The 18,253-nt window shown below is 41.7% G+C and overlaps 1 protein-coding gene across 1 annotated transcript in view; it reads right to left on the reverse strand.

Moving 5' to 3' along the window:
• TMTC1 (transmembrane O-mannosyltransferase targeting cadherins 1) overlaps positions 1-18,253 on the reverse strand; it is a 134,459-nt gene that overhangs the window by 62,516 nt on the left and 53,690 nt on the right. The window contains exon 8 of the mRNA XM_040061107.1: positions 9,371-9,560. Coding sequence (XP_039917041.1) covers positions 9,371-9,560 — 190 coding nt within the window. The remainder of the gene's footprint in view (positions 1-9,370; positions 9,561-18,253) is intronic.

Below are 18,253 nucleotides of genomic sequence, written 5' to 3' on the forward strand. Positions count from 1 at the left end.
CAGAGACAAAAGCCCAGCACACACAAACCGGCCTCAGGGAGCAGCAGAACCCTCCCAGGTGCTCCTTATTTCTGAAATAAAAACTACCTGGCAGTGCTCTTTTTAAAGCATTCCATTAAGGCACAGGCTTTTGGGAAGAGAGCTGGTCCTGGAAGGCCAGGCTTCAGCTGGTTTTGTGCTACCTGTGGGGGTGCCAATCGTAGGGTTGCAGGAACAGAGGGCAGCAGGATCTCCCAATCAACACAAGCCATAGAAAATTCCCTCCACGTGTTTTTCTAAACAAAACAAATCCAACCTATACGTAACCTGTTACATTTTCCAGGCAAAGAAATAAAAGAAATATTAGGCCCATTTATTTGGTCTAGCTACTTTGTTCATATGATCCTACTTGAGATAGCTGAGCTAAAGGTGTCAGAATCAGCATCTTCCAGGTGCCCAGAGCAGTAGTAAAAGCTTTTAAAGAGTAATAGGCAATTTTGTTTGTCTTCCTTTCTCCTTAAAATAAAATAGCTAGGACGAGAAATTATAGATCACTGCATTCTTTTTACAGAGAGACAATTCCTTTCCTCTTAAAGACAGTGCTTTCTTTTGGAAACACAAAGCTGTAGTCTCTGGTGGTGGGGGAGATCAACAAAAACGTTTGGATTAACTTTAGAATGATTTCTCTTGTCAAAGACAAATCAATTTCAAATCAAAATAGTATTTGTTATAATAAATAACTTCGTGGGAGGAAGGAGTTTTGAAATTCACATCTAACTCATTACAATTAGGCCTTTATTATATTGTAACAAAAAAACCCTCACCAACAAAACAACAAACCAAACCAAACACTGATTAAAAAAAAAAAAGAAGAAAAAAAAAAAAAAAGGCTTTCTAACTTTTTCACAGACTTATCAAAGAACCAAAGAAAACTATTTCTCCCAAGGGCAGTGCAAAAAACGTGTCTCACTGTCTCGAGCAGAATATCAAAGTATCACTCCAAGGTCAAACATGATCAATACAGCAATAAATTTCAAAAAATTGCTTCCTCAGCAATTTGGGGGAAAAGGAAGAAACTCTAGAATTTACAAGTGAAGAGGCCTTTCCATTTTACATATAAGGCATATTCCTGAGCCATAAATAAGTATTTGCTGACTACTGCTAAAGCACAAGTCTTCTACAAGGCAGAGCCTTCTAAGCGTGAGTGCATGAGGTACACAGATTACTTCAACATAATTGTCATAACTACAGACTTGCGTAAACCCACCACAAATTCCTTTTTTTCCTCTCAAGGAAGATGGTCTGAGGTGCCAGATCCATTAAGGCTACACTGTGCTGACAGGGCTGATGTTGACATCACCTGGCCCCTCCAAGGGCCGAGGCACTGGAAAGCAGAGCTGTGAGGACAACATTTCTCCTGGCTGGACTAAGCTGCACCTCAGGGAAGACAGCAGCTGGGCAAACAAATCCAAGCAAATTCCATTCTGTTCCACCTCTGAATGTTTCTGAAGGTGTTTATACGTGCTTGCCTGTTTGATGGGAAGGTAATCAAATGGGTTTAATTCCTCCCTCTAACAGCTTTTTGAGAATGAGGCAAGTGTCACCTCTCCACCATTTAGATGCAACAGCTCCACAGAGTAAAGACTTCCTTCCTACCAAAGGCATTAATCCCTCTGACAGTGAGCTCTGGATGGCCCATTGCAGACAGTGAGATGTTGTGCTTGGAACACCTGACTGCGTGTGCAGAAAAGCTGCACCCAGGAAAGTTGGTAGCACGCGGCCATAAAGAAGCAATGATTGCTATTACACCTTTTCAAATGCTCGCAGGCCTGGGAGGTAAGTGCATTATCCATCAAAAGAGACACAGAGACTCAAAGAAGCTGCATGACTCTCTGCAGACCATCAACAGAGGATGACACTTCTTCAGTTTATTCCTAACATCCATTTGTACAAACCCTACTGCATCTATTCCAGCTGCACCACTCTCCCATGAAGCCACAAGTGGCTCAGCAATGTGACTCCTCACCAGCCTGCATCAAAACACGGGCAGCACCTCACCTGGCAAGAGGTCAGCATCTGCAAACACCCACTCTAGCACTTTCCATATATACAGCATTAAAGATAAAAGGGATGGATAGAAGCATGTCAAATTCACTCTCCATTCATGCATAAGGTGATAAAAAGAAAGCATTAAGCTCATCAGGAATTCACCCTAGGGATTGATTCCCTCAAAGGAAAAAAATCCTCTGTGGTTGTAAAGCTCACAGAAGCACTGAGTGTTTCCAAGTCCCAGTTCCCTGATGCGCACACAGATGGGCCATGGCAGAGCTGTACCGTGCTCCATGTACCATCAGCATGGTCTCTCTTAGGTCACCAGCAGAAACCCGGATGGGACACACACACCTTTATCTACTGTGATCAAACAGGAGGGCACTGTGGAGCGGTGGTTATTTCATTCTGCTGCCTGTGCCACTGCTTCTAAGTGAATGATGCCAAAAGTCAGGTGTCAACAGATGGTCCAAAAAACTCAAGCATTTGGTAAGCAAAAGGTAACTCACCACCTTCAAAACTGGCTCAGACACCTGTCTTAATCAGCTTGCTCCTAGCAAAAGCACCACAAATTCTGTAATCACTACACTTTATTAGGAGTTTTATTTTTTCATCTCATTTTAAAAAAAAAATAAATAAATAAATCAGCATTTTCAGTAGCACCAGCTACTTGAATGCCAGGCTTAGTAACTCGTTCATTTCGTAAAATAACTAAATTTTTCTTGGTGATCATCTAGTTTTGATAGAAATAGCCATAGATTTCTAATGCTATTTTGATAATCACTGCTGACTGTTTATTAATAACTGACACACTGATAACTATTTCAAGTGTTTGGCAACAACAGAAACTACTTTCCAGTTCACCAGGGGCAGCACCTATTCAGGAACTGGTGCACAGACATACACCAGTCAGAATCTGAAACCAAAACCCTGGAAAGGAGCACTAACTTCCTCAGCCAGGATTATCTGAAGAGAAGTCCTTGGTGCACATCACAGACAACCCCTACAAGATCATTCCCTCCCCATTTTCAGAGGGAAGGAAATCCTGGTCTGTACCAGGTAAAAGAGCATGTTTTTCAGAAATGCTGCAAATGCCAAAAACTTTACATGCATGACAACTGGAGTTGCCCAACACCTCTGCAAATTTGGCTTTCAATTATGGAATTAAAGCAGAAAGCAGTCCTTTCCTATTCCCATAACAGGGCACAGAAATATATCCCATAATATTTCACATTTTATATTAGTATCTTGAAGTAAAATTTTGGCACCTACTATTTTCTTTTCCTCTATAGAAGTCAGCTACCAATCCATTCAGCTGTGTGTTTATGGTCTTTCTCACCTAGGTTTCTGAAATTCCCTTAAGATATAAACTCATTTTCCCAATCCTTAATCTCTGCAACCTCTAATTCCACTTGACAAGCCAATTTGAGCAGGATGAAGAAGCACACAAATCTTTGAAAGAGAAATGGAACATTCCAAAAGGAAATAGGAAAATCAACAAATTGCTCCAGGAATTAGAACAATCCTTTTGACCTTGTGGTTGCTTTTCCCTTTTTGCTTTCACTCTGTGACTGCAGGCTGCTTGACTAGGTGGGGAAAACAAAACAAAACAGAACAGATGAAAATTCAATGCACAGATTTGCAGTACATTAAAGAATAATCTGTGGAAAAGCAACTCAGTTCATGGTTAATTTGCTCTTGAGAAGGTAACATGGAACAAGAGGAGCCTAACATAAAACAAAACCCACACAACAGCTTGGCACTTGGTTTAACTAGGCCAACTAGCCACAATGAGCAATCATTAACCCTCCCAGCTGTAAAATTCTTGCTCCTCTTTTCACCTGCACTCTTCCTGCTCACCCCTACTACTGTGCCATTTCAAAACCTTTCAGCTCTGAGTGGGCCTTGAAATACTAACTTAAATCAGGAGAAGGAAATGGCAGAATAAAAACAGTAATTCAGCATTAATACGCTGAAAATGGCAGAACTACCTGCCCTCATGATAATTACCTACACCACACTGCAGGCAGTAAGAGCCCATTTACTGAGATGCTGAATATACTCATAGTGAGCCAAATCAGTGGTTACATTTACCCAGAGTGCCACACTCCAAACCTCTTATTTTCAAACATCTACTGAGCAAAAGAAAATCTGATGCAAAAGGTATTTTGACACTTCTTGTATTTGCTTTTTTAATCCAGAACAGCAGTCACATACAGGCTAAGGCAGCTCTTCCCTTTAGCTTGAGTCTGTCAGCTGGCACAGCGAGCTCCCTGGAAATCTTCCCTGCTCCTTCCAGCCCCACCAGGGACCCACACACAGCTGATGAGGCTGCAGCACTCGACAGAGCAGAAACGCAGCCAACGAGCTTGGGGTGCCTGCAAGGGGCTCCCCCCTTCCTTTAGATTTCACTAAACAGAGTCATTCTGGCTTATTTCTCTCTCCCTGCAGCAAATATTAACAACAGAAGCGGCACAGAAAAAACTCGTTGCTAAAGATTAAGAACATCAGTCCTGACCTTCTCTCTGTGTGGAAAGAATTCAAGTGGCCCTCAGGATAATGAAAGCAGGATTTATTTTAAATGGACTTTTTATGGAAATGAGTGTAGTTTCCAGCTCGTCAGATAGATTCCATCAATAAATTGCCTTATTCACCTTGCTGTCCCATTGAAGCAGGTATTGTTCTGGAAGTGCTGTGGCATATAAATTTTGCTAGGCATACTTTCTAACTACGCTGGTACTACTGCAGAATATTATAAAAGACAATTGTTCCCCAGCAAGGTCCATAAGCTGTGATTTATTAATGAAATGTAAAGGGTAAAATAAATAGCATGACAGAACACACATAGTGATTGCTAGCAAAAACAACAGAAACATAAGCACAAAGAGAAGATGCAAATGCAATTTCTCTCCTGGATGATACAGAACATTGTGAGCTAAGAAATTTAGTCTGAAAGTCACTGAAGAATATGCTGAGATGATATCCATACATATAATCCACCAGATAAATGGCAATATGATGCCAATTACAGAACGAAATAAAGTCATCACAATATGGTATAAAATGCCTCATCTTGGCTAAGAAGCACCATGCAGGGAAATTCAAAGAGGCAGCATCACCTTTAAAATTAGATCTGAAATAAAAAACAACCAACTGTGACATATGACAGATCAGGATAATACATATGTCAGTCACATGCAATGAATATAACCTGAAAACCATCACAATTTCCTGTACCATATGTAGCCTCATCACACAGAACAGCCAAGTATGTTCTTTAAAAAAGTTAGAGCATACTAGATGTATTTTTTTAATTGATGTGAAATGTTAGTAGCACTCCCTCCTTGGACATGAGCAAACTGCTGCACATCACGTGCTCCTGCTGAACAAGAAGATGCTGTCAAACACCAGAAGGCAACTTTATAGTGCTGGTCACGAGTACAAATGTGTGAGGGCCATCAGTATGAGGTGCAATACACTCCCTCACATTGGCCAGGTGCAAAAGCTACTGCTTCAAGTTCATTTTCCAAATCACCCTGTTTAATTAGCCCACTACATACATGGGGTTTCCCACTATCAGCCCTCCCTATATCAAGTACCATAGAGAAAGTGGAATCCTATCCATCATGTGCTCTGTACACATACATTCACAGCTAAAACAACAGGGCAAGATGCTAATTAGGCAGCGACCTAAAAATGCCATGCAGAGTGGCGCTTCAAACATCTGAAGGGTCTTCCTTTCATGCTCATTGAATTATTATGGCACGTCAAAGAAATAACTGTCATCCTGATGACAATGCCAAGAATTGTCCTCCCTCCAGTTCACCAGGTGCTCCCAGCATCCTCCAGCAAAGAAAGGCAGTGCCATGGACCCTTGGGTACCCCAGCGGCCACTTAAAGCACCAGATTATTTTTCTGACCTTGTGACCGGCATGTTTGATATCCACTGAGAGAATGCCTCATCCTTTTCCTGGTACCTTTGTAATCCATCTGGAAGTTACACCACATCCATTCCTCATAGCCAAGGCTATGTTCTTTGACAATGAGCAATAAATAAATGCCATCCTCTTTTCCCAAGTATTAAAATTTCTCTGGGATGCAGGCATTTTCAAGAGCACCCCCAGCCTTTGTCACATCCCCAGAACACTGCTTGAAGCCTGTGTGAAGAAGTCCACTGCAAAGAGTTGAACAGAACAAGTCTTACTTGGAGAATTTTCACAGGGAGCTCTCCAGCTGGTGAGAGGGATTCACACTACATAAGAGAAATGACCCACAGAATGGAAGTTATTACACAAGGAGTTAACAAAGCCATTTTTTAAGTGACCTCATTAAGTAAAGAGGAGGACAACAGTGAAGGTGAACAAGCAGCATGAGAAGGGAGTCTTCTCTCTCCAAACAAACTGGAGAGCTGCCTTCTCTATTTCTGCAGTTTTCAGCATTTAAATCCCAATCTAGTAACAAATGTTCCAAGGAAAGCACCCATGGGTAGAAATCTTCCACTGTTTCTTCTCTTTCTGAGGTATAACAACGTTCACAAAATGAAACAAGAAAGCTTCATGCCTTAGATGTCCTTTTATCAGCACCACACATACATGCCCAACAGAGTTATTACCCTAAACACAAACGTCAACAAATTAGCCCTGTTTAAAATTCAGTGACAACAAAGGCGGAAATCCAATCCATGAATTCTCTAATTACAGTCCACACAAAATATTCTGTGAGTCTCCTGTGAGTTTGTGTTACGGATGCACGCACATCACCTCTTGTCTCTCAAAATCAGTTCAATGCTCACTGGACCAATGTCTTCACTGCTGCCTAAACATTTCATAGCATTTCCATTCTCCATGCTGCAGAAAGGAAAGCAATGGTGCCACTGAGAATGAAAATGAGGTTTTGTTCTCTCTTACCCCTGCACACCTACACCCTAAAAAGAGAGGCACACAGACTGCATGCCTCTTCACTGTACAATCACTCCTTAGGAAATTGCAAACTATCTCTTGCAGGTTAGACCTTGTAATGAAAAAGGAGAGAAAAATGGCTGCTAAGACTGTTGTATTTGCTCCAAACAGAAAGCAGAACATCTCACGCTTTACAAAATGTGAGAAATCAACTGATATATCTCATGCTGCCTCTAAGCTGTAAAATACTGAGTAATAGGTTGTCTGGGGCTTGACTGAAGGATGGTCCTTCTTGGGGGAAGCAATGACCTATAATAGGCCACTGCTGCTGCAATTGGAAAGATGCTTTCCTAAGACTCTAATACAATGAATTGCGCCTGCAGTTCATGTGCCCTGAACTTTCCTCTCCCTGTTATAAAAGGGATTGTTTGAAGTCAAATGGCATAATTTATTTCCAGGAAAAGTGCTGCTTCCTGTTTGCTTTCCTCGATAATTCATACAGCTCAGTCCAACACAATCATCTTCATACCACTGAATGGCAGTACTGCGATTCAGAGATTGTGTAAGTTGTTGAAAATAAAATAAAAAATAGGTTCAGAAATGTAGAATTTCCTGAAAAGCAAAATATTTCCAATTATAATTCTAATTATATACATGTATATTTATATGCTCCATCCCTCAAAGCGTTCAAGGCCAGGTTGGATGGGGTTCTGAGCCACCTGGTGTAATGCAAACACCCCTGCCCATGGCAGAGAGGCTGGAACTGGATGATCTTTAAGGTCCCTTCCAACCTTCTGTGATTCTGTACCAGGGGCTGAGGGAAATATGTCCAAGCTGATCCCCAGGAACAATCACCAGTTCCATGTTCACAGTGGGTTTTTTGGAGGCTGCAAGTGCTCATAAGAGCACTTTGTCAATATGGTTCTAGTTTTACTGGATTAGATACAAAAGCAAATCACTTCAGATCCAATTTATTCAGTGTTTGGGGTTCTCAAGGATAAACACAACGGAATCTTTAAGATTAATTTCAAAGTATGTAGTAAGTGCCCAAAGAGTAAAATTCATGTTGTTTAATATTAACAGTGGTCAAGAGCAAAACTGAATTTCTCACAGAAAAATTACAACTTGCAGTTTCAAATCAAAGAGTGATATTCATAAATCCAGACTGAATTGGTTTTTTTTTTAAAAAAAAGTAATAAAAAGATGATAAAATCTTTTTCAAGCAAATCAACAGTATTAATCCTACATATAGTTCTGACAGCAGGAGAAGAAATAAAAAGCAAACAAAACTTCAAAGAACATGGAATAAGATTTTTCAGAAGTCTTTGGTACAGGGCTAATGAGAATTTTATCATTAACTTCCCTTAGAACAGGATTATGTCTAATACAAACAATTTTGAATTCTCTAGCAGTGAGTAATGAAGGCAGGAGGAATATGAGATGATGTACAACCTGCAGGTAGAATTGGTGAATACCTAATAGGGTGTTTTCCCATATTTCCCATACAGCATCTGCCAAAGTATTATCTAAATTAATGACTCTGCAGTCTCAAAGTGTTTGGTTCATTTTCTGTCTCTTATCAGGAGCAGAGGGAAGACTGCCAGGGTAGACTAAAAATGTACATGACCTGCACATTTTAGCATAACACAGGTATTAAAAACCTGATACCTTTAAACTATACTTTTCAGTCATACATACATTTAAGGAAGATAAACTTTTGTACTATTTCCAAAGTGACTACCATCACCTCTCCTAAAGAGGGTTCCACAACTCAACTGAAAGAAGCAGCCTATAACTCCCTATGATCCACAAAAGAACCCCTTCCATGGAAGTGCATTCCTGACTTCTGAAAAGGCTTATGCAACCTCACTTTCATTTCTGCAATAAGATTAATGGTACCTCTGAAATGCTGAATTGGAAAGTATGGCTTACCAACAATATTATTTAAGCTAAAGAACAATTTCCAGGTCATTTCTGATTTCCCACATTCCATTACTCTGCTGACAAAAAAAAATCTTCTCATCAAGATGTATCCAATGTTTAGGTTCTAGAAGCGTAGCAAGAGTGCAAATAGAGGAATTGATTTTATTTTCAAAAGCCTCTGCAGATGACAGTCCCCAGTCCTGTTTGAAGTAAATGACAAAAATCCTAATGACTATGGGAGAGGCAGAGATGCTTAACTTCACTGGGGTTTGGATCATTAACGATAATTGAATATGGAGTCCGGGCCAAGTTCTGCCCTCAAATCAAACTAATTAAAGACTGAGACATTCAACTAGAGAGACATTTTCATCAGTTGAGCTTGCTTGCATTAATTATTACTGGTATGGTTTTTCACCTCACTCCAATGCATTCCAGAGGAAAACATGCATTTCATCTGAAGATTAGGAAACAGATTTTTTTTTTCTTCTTTTTATGTTGTATTGCACAGCTTTTGGTGTTACCTTGAAGGCAGCAATGCAGTGTAGGCTGAGTAATGTCATCACCAGCACCAGGAACACTGTGGCTAAGTTCCTCACATCCCAGATGGACTCGACCAAAGGGATGCTGCCGACCTGCCAGTCGTAGCACAGGGTGATAGGTGCCAGCAGGAGCCACGCATTGAAGGCCAGAAGGTAGGAATACGTTAAAAACCTGCAAATGGAAACAGGTAATGTAATACATGGAATGACTGCCAGCCCAGAAAACATTTTCCTTTGGCATTTACCACACACCACACAGGAGAAGGAAAGAGTGAAAAAAACTAATCAACAACACTGCACCAACAGGCAGTACTACACTTCTCTGTTAATAGTGATGCTACCACAGGTGAGGGGCACTGTAAGGTAGTTTGAAGAAGTAACATAAGATTAGTAATACTTACACGGTTTCTATAAACTGCCTTTGGAAAACAATCAGAACTTTAACTTCCATTTGAATGTCAGATTTTTGAAATGACTTTCTGCCAGCTTAAACAATAAATGAGTAACTACACAGGTACATACATACATACTGAACTTTTACACAGCGCACTGCGTCACTGCTGCAATACAAAATATCCTTACAGATGAGTTTAACTTACAGTTTAGGATTTCTTTTACCTGCACAACATGGAGCAATTAAAGTCAGACCCTTCTCTCTTTTCTCTTAGCAAATCAAGGCACAAGGAGAAAATACAGAAGAAAGGAGGGACAGGGTGATTCTTAGTTGATCCCATCACAGTTTCTTAGGGCTGGGGCCAGATTGCACGAGATGTGCCATAGAAGTGATGAGGAAGTAGGGATTTCAATTTGTTGTAATCTTCAATAATTGTTATTCTCAACAGAGAGGAAATTAATGGGGAATAGAAATGGGGAGCATGCTGCCTTCTGAGAATTATACAAGGCTTTCAAAGGACTGAAAAAGAACAGCATGTGTGCCACTAGATTAAAAAAAAAAAACAAAAAAAAACACCAAATCAAACCAACATCCTTCTCTGCCCCAAACTTTTGCTTCTTGAAATCTACTTGCCGAAAAAGTGCATCTAAAGTTCAAATACTTTCAAGTGCAAGAGACTGCAGATTGATTATTCTAATAATCATGAAGTTAACCAAGTAAAATTGTGACAGCCTTCGAAGGGACAAACCCTTCCTCGGCTTGCAAATGGAAAAGTCGACATTGTACACAGCACCAAAAATGGCAAATACTCAAAAAAAGGAAAAGAATTACATTCTATCCTGCATGGGATTTCTTCCATCTGAGCCTGCTTTGGCAGCTGTTATCACGCACAGTTGCCATGGTACCTTGCAGGTTTATCAAAATGGTAACAAAGGATGGCAGAAATGTCAAGGCATGTAGACACAAGATTGTCTCACTTGCCACTTACAAACATGGCCCTTTGCGGTCAAAATGCAGCCCCTAACAACAGCACTTACAACATTAGATTTGTGGCAGAATGGTAAGACACTGAAGCTAAGTGAGACTCCAGGCAGGAAGTTCCCAGATGGGTGTTGGGCCCTAAATTTCTGTCAAAACATATTTAAATAAATACAAAGTTAGGATATCAGTTTCTCTTCTCATCCAAAAAACAAATGTCTCCAGCAGCACAGTGACCCAAAGGCAAGGAGGCTTGCTGAGCTGGAATGTTTCATTGTAAACAGTCACAGAGGCACATTGTCATTTCCCCACAGATCGTTCTAAACTCTCAGTTCTGGAAAGTGGAGTATTCCCATATTTTTAAGGTTTTCAGCCATTTGATACACTTCTCTTGCACCCCCCCTCATTTTCCTCACTTTCCCCACCCTGAGGTACCAAATAAAAGGGAAAGCAAGAAAATCTATCTTCTTTTAACAAAGGCAGTGATTAAAAAGCCAATTCCTATTTAAGAGAGCATCCCTCAAAAATATAACCTAATTTTGCTCAAATTATTCTTAAAGTTGTGACTGTTCACTCTTTCTAAAGAAACAAATGTGTTTTCTAGTCACCAACCCAATCTCCTCTGGCACACATTACAGAGAAACGTAGCAACACTAAATCTGGTGAGACTTAATCACACCAAGGCACTCACAAGGCATTCTGTGTGGCCTGACCCACCTCTGCTCAGCCACAAAAAAAAGACTTCTCCATCAACCTCAACGCATCAGCTCAGAAAAGGCTGCCAGCTACTTACTTCAAAGTCAAACTGAGATCCATTTCTGGCTTTATTGTTAAAACAAAAGCATGTCTATTTAGATGAATCTGAATAATGTCATGGCATATGATATTGTTACTACAAATGTGTGTATTTGACAGGATTTCCAGAAGCACTGAGTTCGTTTTGCATGTTTGACTGTTTGCATGTTAGTTGGATGCAAAACTGCAGAGCCCAGTTTTAGGAGGGAGTGTCCTTTCATGTCCTGGCGTATTAACATTTTCAATATTCATCACAATATTCATAGAAGTTTGCATGCAAACCACAACACACACAAGAAAACCCTCCCCTGCTTACTCAGACTGGGCTGCTGGGTAGGAAGGAACAAGATGACATTTGGGATCTTTGCAAACTGCAGCACTGCAGTTAAGGACGGACTAGCTGCTTTTTCTGAATCTTCACTGATAAGGCAGGAACTGATATATCCTTACACAGCGCAGAATAAATAATTTGCTGCCATAACAACTTGAGTCCGCTTATTTTAAGAGGTATTCAGAGTAGCCAGATCAGTGTGACTTAATGCATTTCTGCTGGAAAGGTAGCTGCTGTTGAAGATGAGAACACAACTCCAGGCCTCTCACTGATCAGGACAGGTTTGTAAACAGTGTCTACTTCCACTGAAACTTGTGCGGTTTCAGTCTTCCTTGGGAGCCATGTGCACAAGGTGCTGCCAGAGGTGGCTCCCAAAGGAGCAGCACAATCGGTCCATACCACTATGGCAATACTTAGTCTTTAAATACTCTCTTCCAACAGCAGTGATATATTTTAAAGCCCGTGACAATCATTGCCACCTGTGTACAGTCAGTTGGTTGGCCTCTGCAGACACCCTGCTGGAGAGCCCTTGGCCACATCTCCTGGCCGAGCCCGAGCTCTCTCACAGAACAGGCATGTGACATTGGCAGTCATGGTAACCAAGATCCGTGAAGGCACTGCCTGACTTTCGGAGGCATTTGTAAGCAGCAAAAAAGCCTCGAGCAGGCTCTGAGTCAAGCAAAAGTTTGGATATGCCTTCAGCGTTGGTAACCTGTCCTTGAACATGATGGATGGCTGTATAAAATAAAGCACTTATAAACTATCGCTATTTTAGGTACAAGGAACGGAAAAATAACAGGATGCTAATAATAGTTACTGACAATCCAGTGCTGTTTTTTATTTAAGGCTCTCAAAAGCATATGATATTCCTTCACATCTATGTGGCTCTCATATCACAAGCCTAAGGAGAAAGCTAGGAAGAGAAGAAAGTTTGGATGAGACTTCTTACCAAAGCTGACACCTCAAGGAACTAATTTGAAAATTTTGAAAAGACTTGAAGATTCTGAAATCACTCCAGGAGCTAATTACACTTCAGCAGCCTACCTGCAAATGGCAGCAAGAGTATTTTCTTTTAATTAGTTGACTGAGTGAATTACATTTTAAATTAAGGATCTTCTTGATATTGCTTCTGGTGTCTGCTGGAATTCCAAGGAAGAAAAATTCCTGCCTGCAGCATCTCCCACTCTCTCAGTTAATCCCATGAAAATCAGAGTATTACTCGTGAGGTGACTGGAAGATTCTGCCTCTTAACTGGCATTTTTTCCCCAGGCCAGGTAACAGCACCTGCATTGCAGCAATTTTTTTATTTGCAAATTGAACATGGAAATCTAAGTTTCAGTGGGTATCAAGCGTTCTTTTCACTTCTCATCGTTTCTGGCATGCTCAGAAAAACACAGTTCCTCCTGTAGGTAGCCAGCGTTGTCATGGCAATCCAGTTTGTTTAGTTTTAATTTTTTTTAGTTTCAATGTTCTGTGGCATGCTTTGAGATGAATACAGGATGACTCCTATCTAGAACTTGTTGCAGAAGACAACTATCTGAACTGATAGTTTCTGCTGCAAAAATGAACGTAAAGGGTACTACTCAAAGCCATAACAATATGACAGGAAAATACTTGAGGAATTTTCTGTTGCCCATTGCTCTAAGAGAGACCAATGAGCTTGGAAAAGCCCTCATCTCAGCTCTGCCAAACCCAGGCAATGAGAGCACAAGGAATGTGAGACTAGGTAAAAAAAATACAACATTTACAGAAAATTGAGGAGTTTCCTGTCGTCTGATTTTGGAGCAGTTTAAGCTTTCTCCCCACAGCACCCAGGGACTGAGATTATAGATTTCTTTCTAAAGCTGTGCTGCAAGAGTGATCACAAAACTCTGACCACGGCCCACCAAAGCTGCAGGGAAAAGTGGGGGCCAGTGATCCTATTTTTCCTAAGTGCCTACTGTGCTGCAACCTACCAGCCCCCCAGTTCTGGGAAACCCATCCCACGACCTGCACACTGCCAGCCACTCAGGGAGGCTTCAGTTCACTATAAGGGTAAGAAGAGCTTTTTTATTTGCAAAAAGAGCTTCTCATTTATATCAACAGCTGAACAGATTTTGGCTCAAGGCTCATCTTCATCCTCTTATGAAGCCCTAAACCCAAGTGTGTTTGACAAGTCACTTCACAATAATGCCCTCCTAGGACAAATGTGGCTGCAATTACAACCAGGCGGTGGTATTTCGGATATTGTCTCCAAATTGTATGTATTTTCACTCCCCCTTGGGAACTCCTAGTCCAGTCATACCTTCCCACACGAGTTTATTTTTCTGCTCTGTATATTGTCAGCCTAAACATTTTCTTTTAAGAGCCGTAGAAGAGAAAAAATCCCACTCAGTCTATCCAGCTCATTCAGAGATTGTGGAGTAAACTACACAAACAAGCAGCAGACAAATTCCATTTAACATCCAAATATGAGTCTAAATTAGACAGAAAATACTTGTAACTAGAAAAGTACCTGCGTGTTCCCTTTCGCCAAACCTTTTGCATTTAGGGAAAAGAGCTGCCAATCAGCAAGGGACAAGAGTGAGAAAGGCACACAGGGATAAACAGAGAGCTGCAGCTTGACAAACAGCAAGATGACTCCTCTGGAAGGTGGGCTTGTGTGCACCAGGGACATGGGGAAAAGCAGACTCTGTTGTCTTCTATAGCTGCACAGTCTGAAGAGCTTTAATCGAGTGATTGGCTCTCTCTCAGCTGTTTCAACTCTGTAGCTAAGAATCTGAAAAATACCGAATCTTTAAGAGTAAAGACTCTGAAGGAGGCTGCAAGTTTCTAGTGAAACCCAAGCCTCCTGTCAGAATCTCGGTGCTGGAAAGCCTGGGATCGATCTCGCACTGTCTTCCCTCTGCAAACCCCTGTGTGCTGTGGGTGAGGAGATGCCTTGTGATTACATCCGATCCTCAGCTCTCTCGACAGCAGCACATTCCAGAGCCATGCAGCCCAAATTCCCCAGCAGCGCCCAGCTGTGGGCAACTGCTCCAGAAGAGGATCACTGAGGTAGCAGCAGATGGAGGGCTCCGTGGACAGCCACTGAGATCCTCAAGAAATTAAAAACCAGACCTCACAAACCCTCTGGGATAATGTTTCTGAAAATGGCTCGTTGTACCCCAGAGCATTACCCACCCAATGCTGGTGGGAGCCAAAGGGATGTTCAGGCCATGCTTTGCCTCAGAGACTGGCCACTCTCTACCCCTTCTGTGCAGAAGTATTTTGGAAAGCAAAGTGCACGGCCTGTAGGAGTCAATGGCCTCTGTTTTGGCTGCAAGCTCTGTACTCCATATGCAGACTCTGGCAGGGAAGGCTTGTTGTGTAACCAGCACTCGCAGCAAGCACCATGGCCCATTAAAATGCCTATCAAATCCCAGAGCAGCACTACCGGGGTCTATTCATCACACCAAGAACATTTGTATGAGAGAGATGCTGAAATCTTTCCTGTGGCTCGGGGAGTGCCACCTTCTGTGCAGGCCTTTGCTTTGGAGCACCATCTTCCAGCCAGGCCTTCCCCCACCTCCCAACACCCCTTAAAACAAAAACTACAGTTTACACTTAATGTATAGGCTGTCTGGCCCCCTGGGTAGGCACGAGAGGAATTTTTACCAACACTGTTGTTCTCCCTTTTGTTAGAAGTGATCCCTGAATGCTGGGTGCCTGCAGAGATTACACATGGGGCTGAGCTTAAACACCTCTGAGCACACGACGGAAAGCACTGACGGAGCAGGCAGAGCTCCACCATTCAGGCAGCGTGGGCAAGCCTGGCTGATTAAGAGCTGATATTTTCAGGGGTCTATTTTAATGCTGTTTTCTAGCCTAAGGTCCACGAAAACTCCATATCAAAGTAGTTGCTACACTTGACTTCTATTTCCTTGGCAGAACTGGCTGGCACAGGGACCCATCTTCCCTGCACAGGTCCATGGTTTGCCTCTCGGTAGTTCATTCTCTTTGAAGTTAACAACTGGGATGATTAAATGCATTGCTCAGAAAACAGTCATAAATCTCTGTGAAAAGGATTATGTGCCAGTTTTTATGTATAAGCACTTCTTCAGCTTTCTGCAGCACTGAATTCTCATTTACCTGATTGAAACAGCAAAGCAATACAGAAAGCCAGCTTACAGAGAGAGCAGTTCAAACACAGGACAATGTTATCTCAAGGCAGTCCAAGTAGAAATGCATTAACTATTTAAGGAAGCACCACAAATAACCTGCCTCACGCCCAGGGTTATCAGCCACCAGAGATCACAAGGCAAATGTCAGCAGAAATTAATATAACTTGACTCCTAAATACACAGTTTTTTAAAAAACAGATTTTTAGTTAGAAATTAGAGGTAAGATTTTATGTTTCACATCTTGAGACATGCTGCACAATGGATATTCCCCTTGTCCTGCCCCAGTGGTGGTAATAAAATCTATTTATCCAGAGGCCTCCTACTTCTTTTCCCTCAAGGAGGGCAGAGGGAAAAACCATTGTGCAAAACGTCTGAAGCATGTCAGCCCTCTTCTCAACACCCTTCTAACTCTGGAGCTGCACTTTCGGTACACTGTGTACCATAAAGCTGGGTAGCCCTCAAAACCATTCTAGTTGCATTCTCCCTCAAATTCTGTCTGATATGAGCAAGAATGTTTGAACAGCAGTTTGGGATTGGTTTTTCTATCTCAAATATTGCTTACCCATAGCAAATTTTGAGATCAAAGTCTGTGTTCTATAAGGTAAGGCCACTGGAGACAGTACATCCTGCAGTGCACGACAGCCTGGATGGATAGGCTTTTGCGGCAGGTCTTAGGAATAGCAGGATTCCAAACACCTTCATTTCTGCCTCCACTGAGGAAGGACAATGATAGACACACCTCATCTTCTCAGACCTTTGCCAAGCAACACAATGAAGGCCATGGAAATGTGGCTCTCTTTTATGTCACTAAGCTTTGAGGTATTTGGGAATATCACTTGTGTAATTTTAACAATAGTAATTTAGAGAGCATGCTGAACAGATGACTGTTTTTAAAGACTGAAAAACTGTCATTATTTCAGCATATTATGTCCTCCAATTGTTAAATAAATCATTATATGTCTACTTTAATTTATACATTTGTGTTGTCCAAGATTGGAGACAAGTTACACAGAACACATAGGCATTTTCTGGGGCCAAACTGAGCCACATCAAAGGTCTATCTAGCAGTGACCGAAAGTCAATGCCAAGTAAAGCATATATGACAATTTTCCCCCAGTTACTATCTAGGGAACTGGATTAGTTGGAGTTTCTGGCTTGGATGTGGTTTCTGCATATTTAGTAGTCTGGATTCCTTATTTCAACTTGGCCAATCTCTCTTTGAGCCTGCATAAACATTCAGCACACTCCTGGTGTCCTGCAGGAAGAAGCTCCCCAGCTCAGCTACCTGCTGCGAGCCACTTCCTTGGCTTGCTTGTAACCTGTCTTCCCTTAGATTCATTTGAAACACCCTAAGTTCTACATGCCCCCCTCCTCCACACAATCATGGATGCATAGACCTCTCACACCCCCAATCCTGTAATGTATGCTGTATCAGCTCTAAGGGATCACAAATTCTGAACCCACAAGTCATTGCTTTTTCAACCCCCCAGTTTACACCAACAACCAATGTTGGCCCCAATACACCCCGTGAAAGTTGAGTTCATCCTGCGTCAGCCAAGACCTCAGCTCCAGATCGAACTTCATGAATTTCACAAAGACTGACACACATTTCCAAACTACTGTTCTTCTTTTTTATTCCACTGTTATCTGCCTTCCTTCTAGTCCCACAGAGCTGGCCAAGTCTTAGAATAATTTTCAACTCTGTTGAAAACCATAACATTTACCCTGGCGAGACATGCACAAAAACCACATTTCCAGCTCAAATAAAGACAACTCTTTGAAAACAGAAAACTCCCATTTGTGACCCAAATGATCTTCAGAGTTACAAAACAACTTGCCCACTGCCTGAGACTAACCCTTGCTTCAATTACAGTAATAGTGTTACTAATCACTTCAAGAGCACTACCCAAAACTGATCTTTCTTTTAGTTTCTGGTCAGGACACCAAACTTAGCTCTTCCACTGCCTTCTTCCCAACTCAACCCACCTTGCAGTTAACATATTGGCTTTGGTGCTGAATCTAATTACTGCCTTCAAAACTGTGTTAAAAGCTTCCTACACCAGAGCTCTTCACATGCTGCTGCTACTGTGGCTGTCCACAGTTGAGGAACACACAATGCTTAGGAGCTTCTCTGAAGCTGGACCATAAACACAAATGCTCCTGTGGCCCTCCTCTGGACTCAGTCCAACAGGTCCATGTATTTACAGTGCTAAGAACCCCAGAGC

This window comes from Hirundo rustica, chromosome 4 (assembly GCF_015227805.2).
Source record: "Hirundo rustica isolate bHirRus1 chromosome 4, bHirRus1.pri.v3, whole genome shotgun sequence".
Lineage (NCBI taxonomy): Eukaryota > Metazoa > Chordata > Aves > Passeriformes > Hirundinidae > Hirundo > Hirundo rustica.